The 26967-nt window shown below is 37.5% G+C and overlaps 1 protein-coding gene across 5 annotated transcripts in view; it reads left to right on the forward strand.

The window, feature by feature from the left end:
• Nucleotides 1-155: 155 nt before the first annotated feature.
• Nucleotides 156-26967, forward strand: part of IQCB1 (IQ motif containing B1) — a 46252-nt gene continuing 19440 nt past the window's right edge. Inside the window, exons 1-8 of one of the 5 annotated variants that reach the window (XM_060150499.1) lie at nucleotides 156-232; nucleotides 718-800; nucleotides 5311-5422; nucleotides 5654-5816; nucleotides 7920-8049; nucleotides 18678-18771; nucleotides 23398-23497; nucleotides 26461-26639. In XM_060150499.1, the coding sequence (XP_060006482.1) occupies nucleotides 5323-5422; nucleotides 5654-5816; nucleotides 7920-8049; nucleotides 18678-18771; nucleotides 23398-23497; nucleotides 26461-26639 (766 nt within the window). In that variant the 5' untranslated portion in view covers nucleotides 156-232; nucleotides 718-800; nucleotides 5311-5322. The other 4 variants (XM_060150496.1, XM_060150498.1, XM_060150497.1 and 1 more) reach the window with 4 other exon arrangements.

Below are 26967 nucleotides of genomic sequence, written 5' to 3' on the forward strand. Positions count from 1 at the left end.
GTGGCCACCATAGCCTCCGCCCCGCGGCCGACAAGCGCGGTCCCACCCGGCCTCTCGCGTGCTGATTGGCCTCCTGGAGACTGGCGCCCCGCCCCTTGGCCCCGAGGCTCCTGGTCCTGCAGCCAGGCTCCATTTCCCACGTTGCGACGCACGCAGACCCCGGCACGCTGCGTTTCTGAGGTGCGCGGTGGGGGCGGGGTTATTCGGCGGAGCAGCGTGAAGCAGGACTGAGGTAGCCGACCTGACTGGGCGGCTGGGGAAGGAGGGCGCCCCGGGATACCGGGAGGCCCGGACCGCAGGCTTCTGGACCAAGCGACCCGTCTTGTAGGAGCTCTTAAAGGGAGAATCGGCCTGCTCCACGCCTTTTCTGTGGAGATCTGGTGTGGAAACTGAGGCGGGGGAGGGGCGGAGCCTGGGCACTAGGCCTGATGTCTTGTCCAAGGCCAGATAGCACGAAAGCCGGCTCTAGAATCCGGAGTAGAGACGCCCGTGGCCTCAGAGACGCGGTCGGTGGACCTGACTGAAGGCGACGCCGTTGCCTCAGCGATCGTTTTTTGACCTTATGTTCCAGAGGAAGTTCCTGGTAGTATAAGGACTGGGATAGAGGGAGGAGGGTGAAGTGGGGCGGGTAAAAAAGTTTCAGAGTTTGGAACTGCAGATATTTAGGATTACTTGCAGCTGGAATCCATTGGGTTACCTTCTTTATCTACTTCACAGTGATCTGTGGCGGCGGTAACGGCACGGCCCTGAAGACCGAATTCCCAAAAGATCAAGGCCAGACCTTGTGCTCTGGCAGCAGGGTAATAGCATTAATAATTGAAAAATAATTGTCTTTTTTTTCATTTTTTCTGTCAAAAGTTCGTGAGTTTAAGGGTAAAGATGAGAGAAGTGCTGTATTAGAAGAGAAGCATCCAAGAGAAGGTTTACAAATGGTTGCCATAACGGTGGTTTTTCAGGGTAATTACGTAATCCGAAAACTTTCTTACTTAACTGCTACCGTCGCCAGGTTTGTAATTTATTGTTCCAGGCAGGTAGATGAATGTGTCTCTCGCAGCCTATCCGCTTGTCCAAATTCTACTCTTTTAAGGCGGACTAAGACTGTTCCCTGAGGTAGTTAAGCGCTCGGGTTCTAAAGCCAGAATCTTTGGGTTTGAACCCCAGCTTCATACTCTGTACAGTATGACTTTGTGCAAACCAAAGTTAAGGATGCTGATCATTAAAATGGGAGGAAAAAATAATAGTACTTATTATACCTTACAGTTGTTGAGAGGATTAAATTAGGACAAGAAAGCATTGAAAACAATTCATGGGATAAAGTAAAAGCTCTCTGAATGGTTATTATTTCTGAGACTTTACTGTCATGCAACATTTTAGGGCCATCTTTGGTGGTTGCCTTCTTTTCTAAACCTTGAATTACTCTAGGAGGTAGGAATTATTATTTTGTTTACAGGTAAGAAAGCTTGTTCATGGAAACCCTGTCCTCTGACTCTGTGGTCTTCATTCTTATCATCTGTGTCACCTATTTGGCATGTAATGTATTTTACATAATTATTTTATTTTACATATGTGCGTATATAGGTCTGTGTGTATACTTTTCTTTCCTAACCAGAATGTGAGCAGGAAATCTGTCCTATATAAAATCTTTGTGAACCTTGGGTCTATCATAGAGCCCTACGCATGTTTGGTGGTGGTGATGATGTTTTAGTGATGTTTTATTATATTAGCCAGAGGGGAAAAACAGTGTTGTGAATCTATTTTACTTTAAAAAGGCTTTCAACCGGAAGTCTGAGGTTTCCATTTATAACCAGGAGAAAAGCAGAGCATCAAGAAGTTGAGGTTTTGGAATACCCAAAGTTTGTGCATTTATTCATTGTTTCAACATATATAAATACTAAGTACCTACCACGTGCCAAGTGCTAGTTTAGCCTCTGGGAATATAACAGTGAACCAAAGAGGTAAGAAGGCAGCCACCAAGGATGGTATGAGTTTTGCCCTTGTGAAGCTTACCTTCTAATGTGAATTTTCTCTAAACATACATCTAAATGAAATATGTTGTACTAGCCCAGGAAGAAACAAATAGACTAATGGACTAAATAGAATCTAAAAATATACCCAAGTGACATTTCAGATTGCTTCTCTTGTATCCATTCATGATAAATTATCTCAGAAATTTATGATAGCTATGTGCATTTGTTCTTTTTACACCAATCTGTAACCTCATCTGACGTTATAGCTTCCTATCTTAAACCACTCACAAAAATAACTTACATTTGTATTGAAGATATAAATAAAGTATGTTTTTGAAGATATAAGTAAAACAAAATAATAAAAACAGTAGAAAAAATTAGATTATATTTTAGCTCTTAGGGTAGGGAGGACCTTTCTAAGCATGACACCAAAGGCAGAGTCATAGAGGGAAGATTGTTATACTTGACTACATAAAAATTGTAAAACTACGGTAAAACCATAATCAAGCTTTAATAAATAAACGACAGATGAGGATAAAGTGTTTATAGCCAATATAAAAGATAAAGGGTGTATATCCATGTATGAAAAACTTAAAGCTTCTACAAAAGAATAAGATAAGCCAATAGAAAAATTGTTGAGGGATGTGAAGAGAAAATATATAAAAGAATAAATGGCCAGTGAACATGCAACGTGCTGAACCTCCCTAATAAAGAAATAGAAATTAAAACAAGATGATTGGGCTTCCCTGGTGGCGCAGTGGTTGAGGGTCCGCCTGCTGGTGCAGGGGACGCGGGCTTGTGCCCCGGTCCGGGAAGATCCCACATGCCGCGGAGCGGCTGGGCCCGTGAGCCATGGCCGCTGAGCCCGCTCGTCCAGAGCCTGTGCTCCACAACGAGAGAGGCCACGACAGTGAGAGGCCCGCGTACCGCAAAATAAAAAACAAAAAAACGAAAACAAGATGATACCATTTTTCACCTAGCGGATTGACAAAAATATAAAATATAACATTAGGTACTATTGAAGGCATAGTAAAGTGAGCACCCTCATACATTGTTGGTGGAAGTATAAATTGGAACACCCATTTTGGAGAAAAATTTGGTATCTAATCAAAAATTTTAAAATATGTGTCCTGCCACCCAGCCATCTGACTGCAAGGGAAAAATTCATCCCACAGAGTACTATCATGAGTACCTAAGACATATACTTTGATATTCATTGCAGCATTGCTTGTACTAGCATACACTCTGAATGACTTCCAGTAGAGGAGATGTTTAAATATATTTTGATACTCTCTTACAAAGGAAACATAGCATAATGCAGCCATTGGAAAGAATGAGATAACTATATCCACTCTCCTAGAAAGTTTATGTGCCAAGAGTTGTGCTGGGCTTTCTTTAAAAATGTTTCCAGAAAACTTGTTTTTTAATGATCTGTATTTTACCTAAAAAGGAATGATTTTTGGATCCTGTATTATGGCCAACTCTTTTTTTTTAAAATATTTTATTTATTTATTTACCTTATTTTTGGCTGCATCAAGTCTTAGTTGCAACATGTGGGATCTTTCGTTGCGGCACGGAAGCTCTTCGTGCCGGCATGCAGGCTTCTCTCTAGTCATGGCCTGCACATTTTCTCTCTCGTTGTGGCATGGGCTGCAGAGCGTGTGGGCTCTGTAGTTTGCGGCACGCGGGCTCTCTAGTTGAGGCGTGTGGGCTCAGTAGTTGTGGTGTGTGGGCTTAGTTGCCCCACGGCTTGTGGGATCTTAGTTCCCCAACCAGGGATCGAACTTGCATGCCCTGCATTGGAAGGTGGATTCTTTACCACTGGACCACCAGGGAAGTCCCCAACTCTTTAATATAAAGGGTGAACTGTGGTGCCAGTTATGAAGAATAATAGCTTAAAAAGTGAGAAGTAGGTTATTTGGGAATATGTTTTGTGTTTCTTTACTCTTTTATGTGGGAAGGAATATAATAAACATTGTAATGGAAATTGGATTCATACTGATCTGGATTTGAATACTGACTCCACCACATGCTGGTGGAACCGTGACAAGTTTCTTAACTTCTTCAAACTTTACTTTTTTTTAATCTGTAAAATGTAGGTGATTAAAGGCTCTACCTCATAGTCCTGTTGTGAGGATTAAATGAGATAATGCATATGAAAGCACTTAGCACAGTGCTTAATTCATAGTAAGCACTTAATATATGTTAGTGTTTATTATAAATAAGTTAAGATTATACTTTTTTAAAAATGGTATCTTTGAGCTTTGAATGCCTTAATTAAAAGAATTTAATTTTCTTTAAATTTTTTAAAGAAAAGTTTTAGCAACAAATTGAATTGGGATGTGGATTTTTTTAAGATAATTGATTTATTCACTATGCTATTTATAAACAAGCTTTGGTTATCTTATAATAACATTTCTGAATTGTGTGTTGGGAATCCCCAGGACCAACTCCAGGTTTAGTAATTTGCTAGGAGGGCTCATAGTTCTCAGGATATAATCATAGTCATAGCTATGATTTATTACACTAAAAGGATACAAAGGAAAATCGTCAAAGGGAGAAGGCAGATGAGGTGAAATTCAGAGGAGAACAGGTGCAAACTTCCAAGAGTCCTCTCCCAGCGGAGTCACATAGGACATGCTTAATTCCTCCTTCAGTGAGTTGTAGTAACACGTTGAAGTGTTGTTTACCAGGGATGCTCACTGGAGACTCAGTGACAAGAGTCTTTATTGGAGATGGTCATGTAGGCATCCTCTGCTACCGCATATCAGAATTCCAGACTTCAGGAAGGAAAGCAGGTGTTCAACATAAACCACATTGTTTTTACAAAGTTTAGGTCCAGTGAGCCAGTCATACTAGGAAATTGGTGGAAACCCTCCTGAAATCCAAGTTCCTAGACACCAGGCAAGGGCCAACCTTGTAAGAAGACCTTTAAAAAAGATATCAGTCTTAGGCCTGTATTAGCTCATTTCTGCACACTCGGTTTCTCTTTTATGATGAAAGAAAATTAACTCCTAACCTAGGATTGTTGTGCAGATTAGGGAGAGTGAATGTGAAGCACCAAGCACAGTTTCTGACTCTTAGAGAGTGCACAATAAACAGTACCTAGTGTAGCTGTTACAGTATGGTATAAGGGTCTTTAGCTCTTTTAGAGGTACACTAGTTGGAAAAACCAATTTCTCCCTATAAGGAAGAAATGAGAAAAATCTACCCTTCTTGAACCAACTTCTTGAACCAACTTCTTGAACCAAGCAAAGCTGCTGTCATTTATATTTCAAACATTATTTAGGGGGTGAATGTTTTAGGCTGTTGACCTTTATTTTTCTGATTTTGTCAAATATAGGTGGTATGAGAAATGAAGCCAATGGGTAGAGACCCAAGGATCTTATCTCTAGCTGCTGAAGTTGCAATAAGTCCTGAGCAGAATGTCCCTGTTATACTGTTGAAGTTAAAAGGTAAGAAAATCTTTTTGTGATCGGCTGACACTTTAACAAAACAAATTCCATCATGGGTACAATTTTAGCATTTGTTTTTAATTTGTTCAGTGAAATCTTAACACTGTGATAAAGCAGTGATTTCTTTTTCCTTTTTAATGTATTTTTAGTCATTATTCAACCTATAAAAATACGGATAACTCTTGGATTTATTGAGCAAAAATAAGTATATCTTATTTCCTTTTGCCTTAGAAATAATAAACAACACACCTTTTGGAAGCTCAGAGTTGAAGAAAGTCAAACAAGATATATATTGTTATGATCTTATTCAGTATTGCCTCTTGGTCCTCAGTCAAGATTGTTCTCGAATCCAGGGTGGTTGGACTACAATTTCCCAGCTTACACAGATATTAAGGTAAAATGAACAATAAATCAGCTTGTTGTTAAGGGATATAGTAGTAGATTCTTTTTTTTTTTTTTTTTTTTTTTTGCGGTACGCGAGCCTCTCCCTGTTGTGGCCTCTCCCATTGCGGAGCACAGGCTCCGGACATGCAGGCTTAGCGGCCATGGCTCACGGGCCCAGCTGCCCCGTGGCATGTGGGATCTTCCCGGACCGGGGCACGAACCCGTGTCGCCTGCTTCGGCAGGCGGACTCTCAACCACTGTGCCACCAGGGAAGCCTGAGTAGATTCTTAATTTCAACATTTGCTTTCTTTGCTTCATCTGGCTAACAAGCATTGGCATCCCATGGTATGTTATGGATGTACTTTTCCTTCATACTATATATTATTATTCCTAACTGTATTTGTGAATATTTCACTGTCAATTTCACTCCATAAGCTCTACGAAGATGGTGATCTTGTGCTCACCACTGAATCCCAAGGGCCTAATAGACTAAAGACTAAAGAATATTGAAGAAATAAATAGATTAAGGCACTGGCTTTATACTGGAAAAACTTACAGTAGACATGGGATGACAGTCATGTGGATTTATCATACAAGGCAGAATGAAATAGGTGCTGAAATGAAAGGCATAAGCAAAGGGCTGTAGAAGAAGAGATACAGAAACTTAATTTCACAGTGTATTGGTATAGCTGTCTCAACTGTATATTTCATTAAGTAACCTAAATCATGTCAATAAATTTAGAAGCAGCATTTACTGATCAGTAGATGCTAGATCAGCCATGCTAGAAATTTTGAGAAAAAGATCAAAATCTTTTTTCATATAGGAGGCAATAAAATAAATCAGGTGTTCTCAGTGTCTAAGCCACTTCCTAATTAAGTAACTGAAAATGCGCAGTACTAGTTGGATCTTAGCTTTTGAAACTGCTTATAATTAAACATAGATAAAGGCCAGATTCAAGGTATACAGTTAGGAAAAACAGTTAACACATGTAATATTTTTTAATACCTTAATTTTCAAGATTAATTATTTCCTTAAGTAAATAAAGCCTTATGTCTTTGTGTTGTTAGATATGTTAGCTCATGGAAATATTGATGGAGCTAGGCTCTCAGAAGTGGACTCCAAGTCTTAAGAAATCCCCATGTTTGTGAACGTACAAAGAATGTATTTCATTTATTAACATTTTCAATGAAAATAGTACTCTTAATTAACTTTAGAAACCAAAGGGAAAAGAGAAACTGGTACATGTGAGTGTAAGTCTATTGATCTTAGGAACTGATACGCAAAAAAAAAAAAGACACTGAGCATTAGTCAGTTTTTAGTGTACTCAGTATGTAGTCACTGTTGCTTATCAGTGTCTGCACAAGCCTCTAACATCGATACTTACTTATTAGAGTACACACATAGAGACCATTCTTGGATTGGGGACTTTTTTTGGTATTAGTCTGTACAAATAATTCTTACCGTTGAGGCTTTTGAATAAACTCGTTTCGTATCTAGGGGGTGACTTTATGTGTGGTTTCAAGAGGACCCATTTCTCTAAATAACCTTCTCTCTTTCAATGTATATTGTAAACTGTTCCTACTAGACTTTTTGCTGTCTCCTCTTCTGATGTAGGGAATGTGCAGTCAGATATTTTTCAGATTTTAGGAAAGTAGATCTGTTGGAAAAAATTGATTATCTGTCCCTTGTAGACTAATGCTACCCTAGCTATTTTTCAGCTATCTGATGTGTAAAATGTATCAGTTAACACATATGTTACTCTTGAATGGTATTCTATTGCTTTTAGAGTGTGTGTAGCCCCTTCACTGAAAACTTGCCTCTTTCTCTTTATTGTGAGCCAAGTGTATTTTGTTTCCTGAAGGATTGACAAGTAAGTTTTTAGGACAGGTAAGGCCTAGCTCTAAGTACAGGCAAAATCCACACCACTGTTTACTTGTTACTTGTTAAGAAAGTCGTTACACTAATTTTCCTGTAAAAGTTCTTTATTGGCTTGGCAACAAAAGAAAGATACTAAAAATTCTCATTAAGGCATGGTGTCTATAGAAGCTTTAGCATTCATCTAAAATTTATAATTAGCACAAACTGAATCACAAACTTGTGCTCTTATTTCAGCCATTGCTGTGTGGGTTTGGAACCAGGAGAAGATGCAGAGGAATTTTACAATGAATTGCTTCCATCAGCTGTAGAAAATTTTCTGGTTTTGGGGAGGCAATTGCAAACATGTTTCATCAACGCAGCTAAGGTATATGTATTTATTTAGGGTTTTTTGTTTTGTAGCCAAAACAAGTTAATTCTTGAGACGATGTTCCACATTGTTTTTTCAGGTGTGCAATATTTGGCTGAAAGTACAATTAGAGTAATGGATTCAAACATTTTGAAAGCTACGACCAAAAAAAAGAAAATCTCTACATTTGAAATTTTTAAAGTGCTGACTGAAGCATATTGTATGACAATATGCTTTTTGAAGGATCTGTTTTACTACTCAGTTTTGAGCATCACCCATAGACATTTATTTCCATAACATTTTCCTAAAACATACTTTCTACTTAAATCAGTAGTGGAAGAAAGTATTGTTCTTTAGGCCCAAGGCTTTTCTCAGTAGCTCCAATGGTGAAGAAGAATAAAGGTGCACTTTCTATATGCTCCTTCAGATCCTCTCTAGTCAAAATGTTTCAACCTCAACATTTGGGTTCATTTCAATCCAACAAGTATTTCTTGGGTGAATTATGTTGGATGCTATATGTACTTTTTTTTTTTTTTTTAACCTATGGATCATTTAGAAGTTTGTTGCTTAGTTTCGAAATATTTGAGGGTTTTCTTGCTGTTTTATTGTTATCAGTTTCTAATTTAATTCTGTCATGTCAGATAACATACTCTGTCATTTCAGTCCATTGAAGTATTTTCAGACTTGTTTTGTGGCACTCCATATGTTTTATAGTGGTGAATGTTCCATTACAAGCTGTCCTTGCTTTGCACAGTGCTGTCTTAACTGAAATTCATGGATATCAGGGACATGTAAAGCTTTTGATATATACAGATTTCATTTAACATGGTACCATGCAAAAGCAAAGACTCCCCGTTACCTGAATGTGAACTCCTCAGTTGTAGTGTGTAATGTTCTGTAAATGTCAATTAGATCAGTTTGGATATAGAATATATAAGGAGTGATAAGTCCACAAGGCTGAAATTCCACCTTGGAAGAGTTCTTGGCTATATGTACATTTGGGCCTACTGCCACATCAGAGATAGAGCAGATTCAAAACTTTTGTGAATTATGAAGGGAAATAATGTAAGTCACTATAGGATGTTAAGTTCGATTTGAGATGCTTTGGGTATATAAGGAATACACATAGTTTTGGCTTTAAACAACTCTCAGGCTAATAAAGTAGATAAAACCTCTAGGTATTTCTTATAGAAAACATAAGACAGATATATTTTTAATTCAAAAAAATAAGTTTAAAAAGTTTAAGAGTGAAATTGAGCAAGATATACAACAGTATGGACAAAAAAGTGGTTTGAGTATGAGTATTGTTGGCAGAGAATTTAACTTAATGGTAGAGTATATGGGTCACAGATGCCACTTCTACCATCTCCATTGACATTTTGAGGGATGCTAGCAGTAAATAAATCTTTGCATATTTGCTAGATATAATTCAGTTCAGTTAAAGCAACATGAACTATAGAAATTGTGTTGAACTTGATTTCTTTTCTGGCTGTGCCACAAACTAACTCTGGGTTCTTGGGCAAATCACTTGATTTCACTCCACCTCAACTTCCTCCTTTGTAAAATGAATTTCCATCTCATGAATAGCTCAGACCATTATGAAAGCTTTATGTTTTCTTCAAAGCACTTTTATTTAATATTCCCCACTTAAAAGCAATAATAATTATATTCTTTTCATTTATATAGTCCTTCAATACTTTTCATAATACTTTCTTATTCTTAGTCATGGTATTTGTATAGAGATAAAAAACTGTTTAGTATATACATCAAAGGGAGTAAATCAGCTACAAAAAAAAGAGGGCCACTTGACCACAGAACAAATTAAAATGGTGAATAAAAAGAAAATGACGAGAGACAGGATTCAGTGCACAGGGCCAGGAGGACACAGAAGTGTCCAGAATCCAGGCAGGAAGTTGCTGTCTGAGTCCATGACTCAGGTTCCAGTGGAGCAGGTACTGGTATGATAGACAGGCTGGTAGGGCAGGAGGACCAGCTCTCCTTGGTCTGAAAGCCCAGCCTCTGCCACTGAGCCCATCCAGTTCTTCCTGTCACACTAGTTTTTTAACATCTTTATTGGAGTATAATTGCTTTACAATGCTGTGTTAGTTTCTGCTGTATAAAAAACTGAATCAGCTATATGTATACATATATCCCCATATCCCCTCCCTCTTGCATCTCCCTCCCACCCTCCCTATCCCACCTCTCTAGGTGGTCACAAAGTACCAAGCTGATCTCCCTGTGCCATGCAGCTGCTTCCCACTAGCTATCTATTTTACATTTGGTAATGTATATATGTCAGTGCTACTCTCTCACTTCGTCCCAGCTTACCCTTCCCCCTCCCTGTGTCCTCAAGTCCATTCTCTACATCTGTGCCTTTACTCCTGTCGTATCCCTAGGTTCATCAAAACCATTTTTTTTACATTCCATATATGTGTTAGCATACGGTATTTATTTTTCTCTTTCTGACTTCACTCTGTATGACAGACTCTAGGTCCATCCACTTCAGTACAAATAACTCAGTTTCATTTCTTTTTATGGCTGAGTAACATTCCATTGTATATATGTGCCACATCTTCTTTATCCATTCATCTGTCGATGACACTTAGGTTGCTTCCACGTCCTGGGTATTGTAAATAGTGCTGCAATGAACATTGTGATACACGTCTCTTTTAGAATTATGGTTTTCTCAGGGTATATGCCCAGTAGTGGGATTGCTGGATCATATGGTTATTCTATTTTTAGTTTTTTAAGGAACCTCCATACTGTTCTCCATAGTGGCTGTATCAAGTTTACAGTCCCACCAACAAGCAAGAGGGCTCCCTCTTCTCCACACCCTTTCCAGCATTTACTGTTTGTAGATTTTTTGATGATGGCCATTCTGACCAATGTGAGGCGATACCTCATTGTGGTTTTGATTTGCATTTCTCTAATGATTAGTGATGTTGAGCATCCTTTCATGTGTTTGTTGGCAATCTGTATATCTTCTTTGGAGAAATGTCTATTTAGGTCTTCTACTCATTTTTGGATTGGGTTGTTTCCTTTTTTGATATTGAGCTGCATGAGCTGCTTGTAAATTTTGGAGATTAATCCTTTATCAGTTGCTTCATTTGCAAATATTTTCTCCCATTCTGAGGGTTGTCTTTTGACTTGTTTATGGATTCCTTTGCTGTGCAAAAGCTTTGAAGTTTCATTAGGTCCCATTTGTTTATTTTTGTTTTTTATTCACATTTCTCTAGGAGGTGGGTCAAAAAGAATCTTGCTGTGGTTTATGTCATAAAATGTTCTGCCTATGTTTTCCTCAAAGAGTTTTATAGTGTCTGGCCTTACATTGAAGTTTTTAATCCATTTAGAGTTTATTTCTGTGTATGGTGTTAGGAAGTGTTCTAATTTCATTCTTTTACATGTAGCTGTCCAGTTTTCCCAGCACCACTTATTGAAGAGGCTGTCTTTTCTCCATTGTATATTCTTGCCTCCTTTTTCAAAGATAAGTTGGCCATATATGTGTGGGCTTATCTCTGGGCTTTCTATTCCTGTTCCATTGATCTATATTTCTGTTTTTGTGCCAATACCATACTGTCTTGATTACTGTAGCTTTGTGCTATAGTCTGAAGTCAGGGAACCTGATTCCTCTAGCTCCTTTTTCCTTTCTCAAGATTGCTTTGGCTATTCAGGGTCTTTTGTGTTTCCACACAAATTGTAAAATTTTTTGTTCTAGTTCTGTGAAAAATGACATTGGTAGTTTGATAGGGACTGTGTTGAGTCTGTAGATTGCTTTGGTAGTATAGTCATTTTCACAATATTGATTCTTCCAATCCAAGAACATGGTCTATCTCTCCATCTGATTGTGTCATCTTTGATTGCTTTCATCAATGTCTTATAGTTTTCTGCATACAGTTCTTTTGTCTCCTTAGGTAGGTTTATTCCTAGGTATTTTATTCTTTTTGTTGCAGTTGTAAATGGGGGTGTTTCCATAATTTCTCTTTCAGATTTTTCATCATTAGTGTATAGGAATGCAAGAGATTTCTGTGCATTAATTTTGTATCCTGCTACTTTACCAAATTCATTGATTAGCTCTAGTAGTTTTCTGGTAGCATCTTTAGGATTCTCTATGTGTAGTATCATGTCATCTGCAAACAGTGACAGCTTTACTTCTTCTTTTCCGATTTGGATTCCTTTATTTCTTTTTCTTTGATTGCTGTGGCTAAAACTTCTGAAACTATGTTGAATAATAGTAGTGAGAGTGGGCAACCTTGTCTTTTTCCTGATCTTAGAGGAAATGGTTTCAGTTTTTCACTATTGAGAATGATGTTGGCTGTGGGTTTGTCATATATGGCCTTTATTACGTTGAGGTAGGTTCCCTCTATGCCCACTTTCTGGAGAGTTTTTATCATAAATTGGTGTTGAATTTTTCGAAAGCTTTTTCTGCATCTATTGAGATGCAGAAAGGTAGGTTGTTTGAGATTTTTCTTGTTTCTTGAGGTATGAATGTATTGCTATAAACTTCCCTCTTAGAACTGCTTTTGCTGCATCCCATAGGTTTTGGGTCATCATGTTTTCATTGTCATTTGTTTCTAGGTATTTTTTTGATTTCCTCTTTGATTTCTTCAGTGATCTTTTGGTTATTTAGTAGCATATTGTTTAGCCTCCATGTGTTTGTATTTTTTACAATTTTTTTTTACTGTAATTGATATCTAGTCTCATAGCATTGTGGTCGGAAAAGATACTTGATATGATTTCAATTTTCTTAAATTTACTGAGTTTTGATTTGCGACCCGAGGTATGATCTGTCCTGGAGAATGTTCCATGTGCACTTGAGAAGAAAGTGTATTCTGTTGTTTCTGGATGGAATGTCCTATAAATATCAATTAAGTCTATCTGGTCTAATATGTCATTTAAAGCTTGTGTTTCCTTATTTATTTCATTTTGGATGATCTGTCCATTGGTGAAAGTGGGGTGTTAAAGTCCGCTACTATTATTGTTTTAGTGTTGATTTCCCCTTTTATGGCTGTTAGCATTTGCCTTATGTGTTGAGGTGCTCCTATGTTGGGTGCATAAATATTTACGATTGTTATATCTTTTTCTTGGATTGATCCCTTGATCATTATGTAGTGTCCTTCTTTGTTTCTTGTAATAGTCTTTATTTTAAAGTCTATTTTGTCTGATATGAGTATTGCTATTCCAGCTTTCTTTTGATTTCCATTTGCATGGAACATCTTTTTCCATCCCCTAACTTTAAGTCTATATGTGTCCCTAGGTCTGAAGTGAGTCTCTTGTAGGCAGAATATATACGGGTTTTGTTTTTGTATCCATTGAGCCAGTCTGTGTCTTTTGGTTGGAGCATTTAATCCATTTACTTTTAAGGTAATTATCGACATGTATGTTCCTATTACCATTTTCTTAATTGTTTTGCATGTGTTTTTTGTAAGTCTTTTCCTTCTCTTGTGTTTCCTGCCTAGAGAAATTCCTTTAGCATTTGTTGTAAAGCTGGTTTGGTGGTGCTGAATTCTCTTAACTTTTGCTTGTCTGCAAAGTTTTTAATTTCTTCATCAAATCTGAATGAGATCCTTGCTGGGTAGAGTAATCTTGGTTGTAGGTTTTTCCTTATCATCACTTTAAACATGTCTTGTCTTTCCCTTCTGGCTTGCAGAGTTTCTGCTGAAAGATCAGCTGTTAACCTTATGGGGATTCCCTTGTATGTTTTTTGTTGCTTTTCCCTTGCTGCTTTTAATGTTTTTTCTTTGTATTTAATTTTTGACAGTTTGATTAATATGTGTCTTGGCATGTTTTTCCTTTGATTTATCCTGTATGGGACTCTGTGCTTCCTGGACTTGATTGACTATTTCCTTTCCCATGTTATGGAAGTTTTCAACTATAATCTCTCCAAATATTTTCTCAGACCCTTTCTTTTTCTCTTCTTCTTCTGGGACCCCTATAATTCAAATGTTGATGTGTTTAATGTTGTCCCAGAGTTCTCTGAGACTCTCCTGAGTTCTTTTCATTCTTTTTTCTTTATTCTGCTCTGCGGCAGTTATTTCCACTATTCTATCTTCCAGGTCACTTATCTGTTCTTCTGCCTCAGTTATTCTGTTATTGATTCCTTCTAGAGTATTTTTAATTTCATTTATTGTGTTGTTCATCATTGTTTGTTTGCTCTTTAGTTCTTCTAGGTCCTTATTGAATGTTTCTTCTGTTTTCTCCATTCTATTTCTGAGATTTTGGATCATCTTTACTATCATTACTCTGAATTCTTTATCAGGTAGACTGCCTATTTCCTCTTCATTTCTTTGGTCTGGTGGGGTTTTACCTTGCTCCTTCATCTGCTGCATATTTCTCTGTCTTCTCATTTTGTTTAACTTATGATGTTTGTGGTCTCCTTTTCACAGGCTGCAGGTTCGTAGTTCCCATTATTTCTGGTGTCTGCCCCCAGTGGGTGAGGTTGGTTCAGTGGCTGTGTAGGCTCCCTGGTGGAGGGGACTGGTGCCTGTGTTCTGCTGGGTGAGGCTGGATCTTGTCCTTCTGGTGGGTAGGGCCGTGTCTAATGGTGTTTTTTGGGGTGTCTGTGAACTTATTATGACTTTAGACAGCCTCTCTGCTAATGAGTGGGGTTGTGTTCCTGTCTTGCTAGTTGTTTGGCATGGGGCATCCAGCACTGGAGCTTGCTGGCTGTTGTATGGAGCTGGGTCTTAGTGTTGAGATGGAGATCTCTGAGAGCTCTTACTGATTGATGTTATGTGGAGCCTGGAGGTCTCTGGTGGTCCAGTGTCCTGGACTTGGCTCTCCCACCTCGGAGGCTCAGGCCTAACACCTGGCCAGAGCACCAAGACCCTGCCAGCCGCATGGCTCAGAAGAAAAGGAAGGAAAAAAAACAACAGAAAAAAATGAACAGATAGAACCCCAAATCAAATGGTAAAAGCAAAACTGTACAGACAAAATCACAAAAAGAAACACACACACACACTGATAAAAAGAAAACAAACAAAAACAAACAACAACAAAAACGAACAGACAGAACCCTTGGACAAATGGTAAAAGCAAACCTAAACTGACAATAATCACAGAAAGTAACATATATACACACAAAAAGAGAAAAAAGGAAAAAAATTTTTTTAAAATAAAAAGGAAGAGAGTAACCAAACCCACCAATGATAACAAGCACTAAAAACTAAGATAAACCTAAACCCAAAAACAAATCAGACGCAGAAAGCAAACCCCATGTCTACAGTTGCTCCGAAGTCCACTGCCTCAATTTTGGGAACATTCATTGTCTATTCCTGTATTCCAAACATGCAGGGTTTATCATGTTGATTGTGGGGATTTACTCCACTGCTTCTGAGGCTGCACAGAGAAATTTCCCTTTCTCTTCTTTGTTTGTACAGCTCCTGGGGTTCAGCTTTGGTTTTGGCCCCACCTCTGTGTGTAAGCCCCTCTCAAGCATCTGTTCCCCGCCCAGACAGGAGGGGGTTAAAGCAGCAGCTGATTAGGGCTTTCTTGCTCACTCAGGCCAGGGAGAGGGAGGGGTACAGTAGTCATAATTGGAATGCGGGCCAAGCATGTGGCGGGAGAGGCCAGTGTGACATTGCAACAGCCTCAGGTGTGCTGTGTGTTCTCCCAGGGAAGTTTCCCTGGATCATGGGACCCTGGCAGTGGCATGCTACAAAGCCTCCCAGGGAGGGTGTGAGTAGTGACCTGCCCTTGCACGTAGGATTCTTGGTTACAGCAGCAGCAGCGTTAGCGGTACATGCCCATCTCTGGGGTCCAAGCTGACAGTCGTGGCTCATGCCTATCTCTGGAGCTCGCTTAGGCAGTGCTCTGCTGTCTCTGGGCACACGGAGCAGGAATCCCCTCTCCTTGCGCACCCCGAAACAATGGTCTCTTGCCTCTTAGGCAGGTTCAGACTCTTTCCCAGACTCCCTCCCGGCTAGCTATGGGGCACTAGCCCCCTTCAGGCTGACTTCACACAGCCAACCCCAGTCCTCTCCCTGGCATCTGACCTCCAAAGCCTGAGCCTGAGCTCGCAGCCCCCACCCACCTCGGCGGGTGAGCAGACAAGCCTCTCAGGCTGCTAAGTGCTGGTTGGCACCGATCCTCTGTGCAGGAATCTCTCCGCTTTGCCCTCCGCACCCCTGTTGCTGCACTCCTTCGTGGCTCTGAAGCTTCCCCCCTGGTCACCCCCTGTCCCCGACAGTGAAGGGGCTTCCTAGTGTGTGGAAACTTTTCCTCCTTCACATCTCCCTCCCAGAGGTGCAGGTCCCGTCCCTATTCTTTTGTCTCTGTTTTTTCTTTTTTCTTTTGCCCTACCCAGGTACGTGGGGATTTTCTTGCCTTTTGGGAGGTCTGAGGTCTTCTGCCAGCGTTCAGTAGGTGTTCTGTAGTCATTGTTCCACATGTAGAGGTATTTTTGATGTATTTGTGGGGAGGAAGGTGATCTCCACGTCTTACTCCTCCACTATCTTGAAGGTCCCTGCACTTGTTTGTTGATGGGTTATCATGGCAGTGGGAAGCACAGAAAAAGTTAATTATCAGCACAGACTAAAATGGATCAATTTGGACTTTGGTTTAAAATTAATTAAAATTCCGTTTCTAGTGTTAAAAAAAGAAAAAGAAAACTGAATTTTTTTTCAGAATTATTATTATTTTTAACATCTTTATTGGAGTATAATTGCTTTACAATGGTGTGTTAGTTTCTGCTTTATAACAAAGTGAATCAGTTACACATATACATATGTTCCCATATCTCTTCCCTCTTGCGTCTCCCTCCCTCCCACCCTCCCTATCCCACTGCTCTAGGTGGTCACAAACCACCTAGCTGATCTCCCTGTGCTATGCAGCTGCTTCCCACTAGCTATCTGTTTTACGTTTGGTAGTGTATATATGTCCATTTATCTATTAGTTCTATCTACCTAGTTGTTTCCCAATTATATATATATTTTTTAATTAGCTACCAGGTAGGTAGTAGAGCACATGGTGGGACATACACAGGGTATTATGGCCTAAACTGCAAACTCGTTAAAATATGCATACACACACACATATATATATATATATATATATATATATACGTACACACACACACACACACACACACACACACACACACACACACACACACACACACACACACACACACACACACACACACACACACACACACACACACACACACACACACACACACACACACTAGGTTGGCCAGAAAGTTCATTTGGGTTTTTCAAAACATGTTACAGAAAAACCCGAACGAACTTTTTGGCCAACCCAATATATGTATTTTATATGTAAGAATAGGAAAATAACTGCCAGAATTTTGTAGTGACTTAAGGGTAAATTTTGTTAACCACTCTCAGAGGCCATGAATTTGTGGGTGACATTATCTAATGGGTTTTTAAAGGAAAGTAGTAAGTATAGGAGCCCAGCACTATACCTCGAGGTTGGCAGCAATGAAGATTACTGTGCCCTTTATTTCAGTGAAACTGGCTAAGGCAGTTTATTGGACTAAAGGGATTCTTGATCTAATGTGACACTTCCTTCTTTTTTGATTGTTGGTATATTTGTCAGTATACATTTATTTAAGCACCTATCTAACCCTGAGGAAGAAAATACTTTCATTTTTATGAAGAGTAACCATAGCAGCCATGTTTTTGCTGTTGTCATTACTTTTAGGCCACAGTACATTCATGACATGGATAAGATAAATGGCCTTTATACAACTTTCCACTAAAATTATGTGGCCAGTAAGACAGAATTGTGAATGTAATCTGTTTCTTATTTCCCATTGTGACACATACTCTAATGTAGAATAATTTCTCACCCTACTTTCCAGAAGGAAAGAAGCAGAAAAAATTGTCATTTATTTATTGGATAAATATTGATTGAACATTCACTGTGTGTCAGAACTGTTTTAGACACTGGGTGTATAGTGGAGAGCTAAATAACATGGTCTCTGCCTTCATGGAGTCACAGAGTAGAAGCTGCAACTGAAATGCACTAATAATAATGCTTTTTATGTTGACACCTACATTTGCATATTGCAGTGATTTTCAACCCTGGCTACATAAACAAATCACACACCTAACCTTGTAAAGAGTCAGAGGTCCGACTTTTAACTTTGGAGATTCAGATTTCAGTATGTTTGGACTAAAGCCTGTGCACAGGGATATTTTTTAAAACTCCACAGATGATTCTTATGTATAGCTGGTATCGAAAAATCCTAGTGTATCAACTTGTAGTTCTTATACTACGTATATTGTCCCATTTGACCTCTGGATAGCAACCATTTCTGTTAAGTAGAGTAGGTATTACTAGCCTGTTACCACAGTTTTATAAATTTTATAAAGTTTATAAAGTTTATAAAGTATATATATATATAAATATATATATATAATATATAAAATATATAAAATATATATATAATATATATATATAATATATAAAATATATATATAAATATATATATAAATATATATATAAAGTATAAAGTATATAAAGTTTTATAAAGTTTATAAATAAAAGCTACAAGATCATGTACCTCATAAATAGCTGAGATAGATGCAGAAACCAGGTCCTGTGACTCTTCAGAGAGAAGTCTATTCTTTTATTAATTAAAACAATTACAGAAAAGTCAATTGGTTTTTTTTGTGTGTGTTAAGGGTGAAGAAAAAGATGCATTACTACACTTTTTTGAAATTGTGACTGATTCTCTCTTCTGGCTATTGGGAGGACATGTTCAACTCATCCAGAATGGTAAGAAAAAAGATTTTTTAATTGATAGTCATTGTAGAGTCACCTGCTAACAGTTTGGTTTTTTTCTAAAAATAAATACCCCATTAACTACAGATAACCACAGTTAAATGAAACCACACTGAAATAACCCCACACACAAAAAGTAAAAGCACATTTGGATGTTCCAGCTTTAAATAGACAACATCAACAATGTGGATGTTACATTAAGTGGAAAATTACTAAAATATAACTTTCTCCTTAGTTTTTTCTATTTAGCAAATCTAAGATAAGGATTAATGATCTTAACAGTTTAGTCTAGGGAAAATCTTTTTTTTTTCCCCCAAAGATTACAGTTATATTTTAGACTTAGTATGATAGACATCCCTATGTACAGAGTATAGATATAATTTAACTCACAGCCTAACTATTGATGTAAGAGTAAGCTTTTATATAGTGATATTTTACTAAACTTGAAAGTTACTATATAGGATTTCTGTACTTACACTGAGCAATACAAATACATGTTAGTTTTATATTATGTTTCCTTAAGACTAAGAAAGTAAACTAATAATAATCATGACAACATTCTTACCTTCTTGAAAGATTTAATCTAAAAAAATGTAATTATATAGGAATAATATAAGAACATTGATATTTTTTAGAACGTTAAAATTGAACTGAATATTAATATTTTATTTTTTACTCTCAGAATTATGTCTGTGCATAATTTAAAGAGTCGGATAGTTCCGTAAGAATTGTTTAAAAAATACACACAATCCCTGGCCCTCACACCTCACTCCAGTTCCCGTTTTCTAAAGGCAACTACTTTCGATTAGTATAACTAATACTTTTGGTAGTTATATCCACATAGAGCTAAGTAACATGCTTGAATACTTCTTTTAAAAATAAGCATTATCTATTCATTTCCCATTATAGAACAAATATTAGTATAAACTTCCCAACTTAAAGAACTATTTTATCAAAAATATAAAGTACGTAGCCACACTATAGTGAGATATTAAAGACCTAGTTAATGAGAGACAGTGAGAGAGCGAATACTTGAAAAATTTTTAAATACGCCATATTCCTTTTCAAAAATTATAACAAAAGTGACAGTACTCCTCAGATCAATCTGTAGATTTAAAACACCAATAAAGTAGGTATTAAAACTAAGGTAAACAATTGGATACAAAATTAGGATGTCCAGTAACCTTTTCTCTCAAAAGAACCACCTCCTTGGAGAAATGGCTGACTATATATAGGTATGAGGTAGAAAATATGCAAGATAAGCCAGAAGTATCTTGAATAACTAGATAGGAAGGAAGCAATCAAAGTCTGTTAGGATTCTGTGAAAAGGACTCAGGAGCCAACATAAGGAGGCTTCTACTAGCTAAAAATGCGAAATTTGAACAGTAATAAGGGTAATAACTACAGTGGATTAAAACTCATCAAATATAGTGAGATTATTAACTTTAACCTTTTATTATGGAAAGTAGAATAGTATAATGAACCCCTATGTACTCATCACTGAGCCTCAACAGTTATCAACATTTTGCTAATCTTTTTTTTATATATTCCCATACCATTATTAATAAAAGTTACCATTAGAGTCTGCTAGGGGACCAGTTCATTTTGAAAACTGTTAAATGGAGAGTTCGGCATTTATACTGCCTTTTCTTACATATTGATGAGGAGAAACTTTTCTTTATAAACATATCCCAACTAATAAGTGAAAAGGGTATGATAGAATAGTGCTATTTTGCAACCTTTAGTGAATTATCCATCACTGTCAACACCTCAAAAGGAGAGACAACCAGATAATAAGTGCCTCATCATAACCTCACATATGACATGGATATGCCAGAAATTCAAACATGAATCATTTTGATCCTGGAGCTCCAACTACCAATTTTTAGAAGGTCAGAGAAACATTAAATTATACCCCAGGAATGCAGTTAGCAAAGCTAGACTGTGGGAAACTCATAGGACAATTGACATAGTTTCGTCAATAAATAAATTGCAAGGGGGAAAAAAGGTAAAGTAGAAACCCATAGGTTAAAAGAAATTTGAAAGATAACCAGTTCCAATGTGTGACTCTTAATTGGATCTTGATTCAAATAAACTTTTAAAAACTCACACAAAGGGCTTCCCTGGTGGCGCAGTGGTTGAGAGTCCGCCTGCCAATGCAGGGGACATGGGTTCGTGCCCCCGTCCGGGAAGATCCCACATACCGCGGAGCGGCTGGGCCCGTGAGCCATGGCCGCTGAGCCTGCGTGTCCGGAGCCTGTGCTCCGCAACGGGAGAGGCCACAACAGTGAGAGGCCCGCATACGGCAAAAAAAAAAAAAATTCACACAAAAAGTGGAAATGGGAGGACTGACTGGATATTTGATAAAATCAGGAATCATGACTATTTAGGTTAGATAATGGCTATGTTTTATTTTTTAATAATTCATATGTTTGGGGAATATGTATTGAAATACTTGTGGATAAAATGATTTGATGTCTTAGATTTGCTTTCAAATAAAATGAGAGGCAGGAAGTAGATGGGATAGGTGAAACAAGATTGTTGGTGAGTTGATCACTGTTAAAGTTGAGTGACTGGTACATGCAGGGTCATTATACTGTTCTCTCTTACATATGTTTGAAACTTTAATTGTAAAAAGTTTAATTAAAGAAAGAAATGGGCAGAAGTATCAGTTTTAGTTTGGGGGACCAAATAGTTATCTGACTGCACTTGAAAAACATAATAGAGGCTCCAAAAATAAGTTATATAATAATATAAGACAAATAGTATAAAAAATAAAGTAGAATAACTTTAATAAATTATCATAATTTTTCCAATATAGAAAAAAGGTATATACACACTAGATACTATATGATTTCAGTGAATTCAAACTTAATTAAAGAGTTGTTAATGAAACATCTTTAAGTAGACAAAAATGGAAAAATACACTTATCCCAGCTACAGAGGAGAATTTTTTTGCTATTAAAGAATAGAAAATTAGAAGCCATAAAAATATTTAATAGTAGTGGTATTGTGCTTTGAAGTTGTTAAACATTAAAAAAGAATGGTATCTGGTGAGATATTGAAATACTGTATTATATAAATAGAAATGAAGAACAGTAGTTAGTATGTGAAAGAAATCAAATACGTTCCCTCAGGAAACTGAAAGAGGAAAAGAGGAAAGTTGTTTTGTAGAAGCTAGGGTAGTGTTCACAGAGCTGCCTTGCCAACATACCTGATCCCACTTTAATTAAAATTCTGAGGGGCTTCCCTGGTGGTGCAGTGGTTAAGAATCCACCTGCCAATGCAGGGGACACGGGTTCAAGCCCTGTTCCGGGAATATCCCACGTGCCACGGAGCAACTAAACCTGTGTGCCACAACTACTGAGCCTGTGCTCTACAGCCCGTGCGCCACAACTACTGAAGCCTGCACACCTAGAGCCCATGCTCCACAACAAGAGAAGCCACTGCAATGAGAAGTCTGAACACCGCAATGAAGAGTAGCCCCCGCTCACCGCAACTAGAGAAAGCCCGTGCACAGCAACAAAGACCCAACACAGCCAAAAATAAATAAATTTATTTTTTAAAAAAATTCTGATCAGTTAGTGAAGAAAGGACTATAAACTGACATTTACTGGGAACCTACGCTGTTCTAGGACATTTTACAGTAGTCTGTGAAAGAGCTGTTATTTTTAGTTTTATACAGGCAGAAATAGATGTTCTGAGAGGTTAAGCGACCTGCGTAAGCATCCAGTGCCAAGTCTTCATAACTGGCTGCTCAGAACCTAAAAATTATAAACCAATACAAACAAATACTCTTCTGGGTAATTAATGATTTATTATTATTTAAGATAAGATATTAGCAAACATGATAAATATGATACATTATATAACAATTAAATTTTTAAGGACATGAGCCACTGATTACGGTCATCTGTACCATTGCTATTCCTTCACATTCTCTTTTTTTCACAGAAAATTTGGTTTTTTTCACTGAACTCACTGCTAGAAAAGGAGATTCAGTTTTAGGATTTTATATTTTACTTTTAATTTAAGGGGAGATAACAGTAGATTCTTAGCTTAGTATTTCTTTATTTTTCTTTTAATTTATTTTTGGCTGCATTGGGTCTTCATGCTTTCTCTAATTGCAGCTAGCGGGGGCTACTACTCTTCGTTGCAGTGCATGGGCTTCTCATTGCGGTGGCTTTCTTGTTGCGGAGCACGGGCTCTAGGTGCATAGGCTTCAGTATTTGTGGCACACGAGCTCAGTAGTTGTGGCTCGTGGGCTCTAGAGTGCAGGCTCAGTAGTTGTGGCTCATGGGCTTAGTTGCTCTGTGGCATGTGGGATCTTCCCAGACCAGTGATGGAACCTGTGTCCCTTACATTGGCAGGCACATTCTTAACCACTGCGCCACCAGGGAAGTCCCATCTTAGCTTAGTATTTCTTTATTTGTAACTGTCCATAAAAATGGGATAGCTATCTATTATAGTTATTGAAACTATTCTAGAAAATCTTTACTGCAAAGTATATAAAGGCGGGAAGTTTAACAGAAATGATTATGCTTTGGCTTGGTTTTGAAAGGGCAAGTAAATACTAATTGTATCACCATAGAATCTTAATCTTATTTTCTCTTCCTTTAGTACTGCGAAGTGATCATTTCTTGCACTTACTACAAACTGACAATGTTCAGGTAGGATCTACGGTCATGACCATGCTACAGAACATACTACAGATCAACAGGTAACTTGGCCTTACAAAATATGTAGAATTTTTTTATTTGTGATCAGAAGCATTACCAATTTTATTCCAATTTTCCTAAAATCTTCGATTGCATATGACTTGTACATGGCATTTAAAAAGCTCTATTATTACCATTGTATTTCAGAAAAAAATGGATGTAAAATACTGTAAAAGATTGGAAATTTGTTATCAAATTTGTATCTTATCTTAGAGCTTAAGAAGATTTTAATCCAAATCGCAGGCTTAGAGAAGAAAAATTACTGTGATATCTGAAGGAAGATATTGGGATCACAATAAAAAATATTTAATCATATATTTATTTAGCAAACTGCAAGCTTAGTATTTGCCAGGTGCTATAGAATGGCATAAAAGAAGTAATAGGCAATTTTCCCAGGTTAAAATAGAAAGGCAGAGTAAACACTGTTGAAATCATTGATTCTTTCAGTTCAATATGGATTTGTTAAGCATCTACTATACGTGCCAAGTATTTGTCTGTCATTGGGTTTACAAAATTGATTAAGATATGAACCTTGTCTTCAAATAGCTTACAGTATAGTGGAAGAGACTAACACATAAGGACAATTATATTACAGTGTAATAAGTTACCATGTTTAAGGGTACACAAGTATTAGAGGAGCTCCTAAACCAAACTGAGGGGGGGCTACTTCCTGGAGAAGGTTAACACCTGAGATGAAACTTTACGGATAAGAAATTAGCCAGGGAGGAAGAAGAGAAAACAGTATTTCTAGGCAGAGGTAACAATATAAGCAAGTGCACACAGGTAAGAAACAACATGCAGAGGGTGAAAAGTAGGCTAGAGTTTATAAGACAGGATACCGTAGAAGAGAGAGCTACACAAAGAGAGAACCCTAGAGATCTGCAGAGTCCCCTACAAGTTTTCAGTAGAGTACTGATCAGCACATGCGTTTGAGGAAACTATCCAATGTCGTGGAAAACAGTAATCCAGAAGGATTAAAAGGAGCAGTACCAGAAACACAGAGCCAAGAATACTGACTGATTCCAGCAGCCAAACTGGAAAACTACATGAAAAATGGAGCACTGAGAGTACTCAGGATGGTTTCATCCTAGTAGTAAGGGATAATAGCACTAGACTGAGCACCATTCTGGATCATCCCAACAAAATGAAAGCAAGATCTGAAAGGATCAAATTGTTTCCAAGCAACTTAACCACATCTGGTTATTGAAACTGCCTACATCTTAAAATTTTCTTTATTTGTAAAGTAATACAAAGGCAGGAAGTTTAGCAGAAATGGTCATACTTTGATTTGGCTTTAAAAGGATGAGAAAATCAAACTTGTGCCATGATAGAATCTCTGCTTTGCTCTTTTTTTTCCCCCTCTTCCTTTAGTAATACAAAGTAATCATTTCTGCAAACTGATGATGTTCAGATAGGATCTACAATCATAACTATGTATAAAATTCTAGGAAATGTAAATTAATTTATAGTGACAGAAAGCAGATCAGTGGTTGCCTGAGTATAAGGTGCCAGGGAAGGTAAGAAGGGAGGGACTACAGTGAAGCAAAAGGAAGCTTTGATGGGTGATGGGTATGTTCATTATCTTGATTGTGATGGGGAAATGTCAGAACTTACCAAATTGTACATTTAAATGTGTGCAGTTTGTTGTATATCAATTATACTTTAATGAAGCTGGTCAAAATAAAAAATCATCAGGTCTTCATGAGCATTTTGATACGGAGTAAAATAAAGGATGCATTCAGGTATGACACCAAGTTTTCTATAATGGATAATAGACAGTGGTATAGCCAAAACAAATTCAATATTGGTTATGTCCAACATAGGTAGATATTTTCAGCAGACAGAGAAATAAGAGTCCATGCAAAGACTTGTACACAAATGTTTATAGCAGCTTTATCTGTAACACCCAAAGACAAGACAACTTAAATGTCCACTGACAAGTGAATGTGACTTCTGGAAGAGATCTGGACTAGAACTGTGGACTTATGAGTTAGCCTAAAACCGATAGTTAAAAACATGAGAGAAGATGAGCTCAGTGGAAAATATGAATAGACTGAGAAAAGAAATGGGCTGAAAATAGAATCCTGGGGAGTAACCTTTAAGGGGTATATTGGGGAAGGGGAGCCCACAAAGAAGACTGAGAAAGAATGGTCAAAAATCTGTAAGTAGAGGATGGAAGAGGATCAGAAGAAACTGAATGGTAGAGAATATCAGGCATAACCTTTACGGTTACTTTTTCTAGTGGATAAAAGTCATTTATATTGTTGTTGAGTAAGAATCTCTTTGCATTGTTCTCAGATAATAATCATTGCCATTATTTGCTTTCTACAAGCCAACATCTACTTTTACAGAATTGCAAAATATCCTAATCAGTAGTAAATGGATAATCAAAGGTACACACCCCTAGAAAATCACATATTCCTTGGTGGGGTGAGTAAAAGAACACCCAGTAATCCCTTTTGACTATTTCGACGTTTCAGGTAATTTTTCATGACATCAGTAATGCAACATGAGGTTGTTAGTGTAATAGAGGAATACTAAAAGAAAAAGTTCCTTCTATATTAAGTACATGATAATTGAATTCCTATAACATGTTTGTCTTCATACATCATTAAGCAGTGAACCATGTACTTAATGTCCTGTGATCTTCCTCTTATTATTGCCTTGAAGCTTTTGAACCATCTATTTACTATTTTGCACATTTATCTTTCCTCCAGTATTTGATTGCAAGTTTCTTTGTCAACTTTGTATTCCTTACTTTACCTAGCATGGTGCCTTACAGTAAGAATTCAATTAATTGATTTAATGTGATGTATTTTTGGAACTAAGCTATCTGCTTAAACTATTGGTTATCTTCATGGATCAGGCCATAGGCATTAACTTGCTGCACCTGTAATGTTTAATTTTTTGAGATACTTATGTGTCGTTTAGTAACGGTACTTTTTTTTTTATTTTGTTCTATTAGTGGTGATTTACTCAGAATAGAAGTGAAAACCCTGCATTCAATTTTAGATGAAGTTGTTTTCAAACTTTTATCAACTCCTAGTCCAGTCATAAGAAGTACTGCTACAAGGCTCCTACTGTTGATGGCTAAATCCCATCAGGAAATTTTGATTTTACTGAGACTAAGTGCCTGCTACAAAGGTAGTACATATATTCTTTCTGTTCTTGAAAGTCTCAAAAAGAACATTTTTATTGATGGTTTATGGAAAACAAAATACCTGTGTTTTTAAAAAGTCAATAATTGAAATGTGCAGATAAACTCTGTCACAGCAGATAACAGTTCAGGGAAAAAACCTTTATGTAATCCAGCCATCTTCATGTCTCAACAGGTGGCATATGATACTTTATTGACAAGGTTACAATGAATATTTGCTCCCTCTCTGACAAAAAGGCTGTGTATTGATTATACCATATAGTGTAGTAAAATAATGACCAAAAAAAGATCAGTGATCTTACCTAACTTTACTGA

Source organism: Lagenorhynchus albirostris, chromosome 5 (assembly GCF_949774975.1).
Source record: "Lagenorhynchus albirostris chromosome 5, mLagAlb1.1, whole genome shotgun sequence".
Taxonomy (NCBI): domain Eukaryota; kingdom Metazoa; phylum Chordata; class Mammalia; order Artiodactyla; family Delphinidae; genus Lagenorhynchus; species Lagenorhynchus albirostris.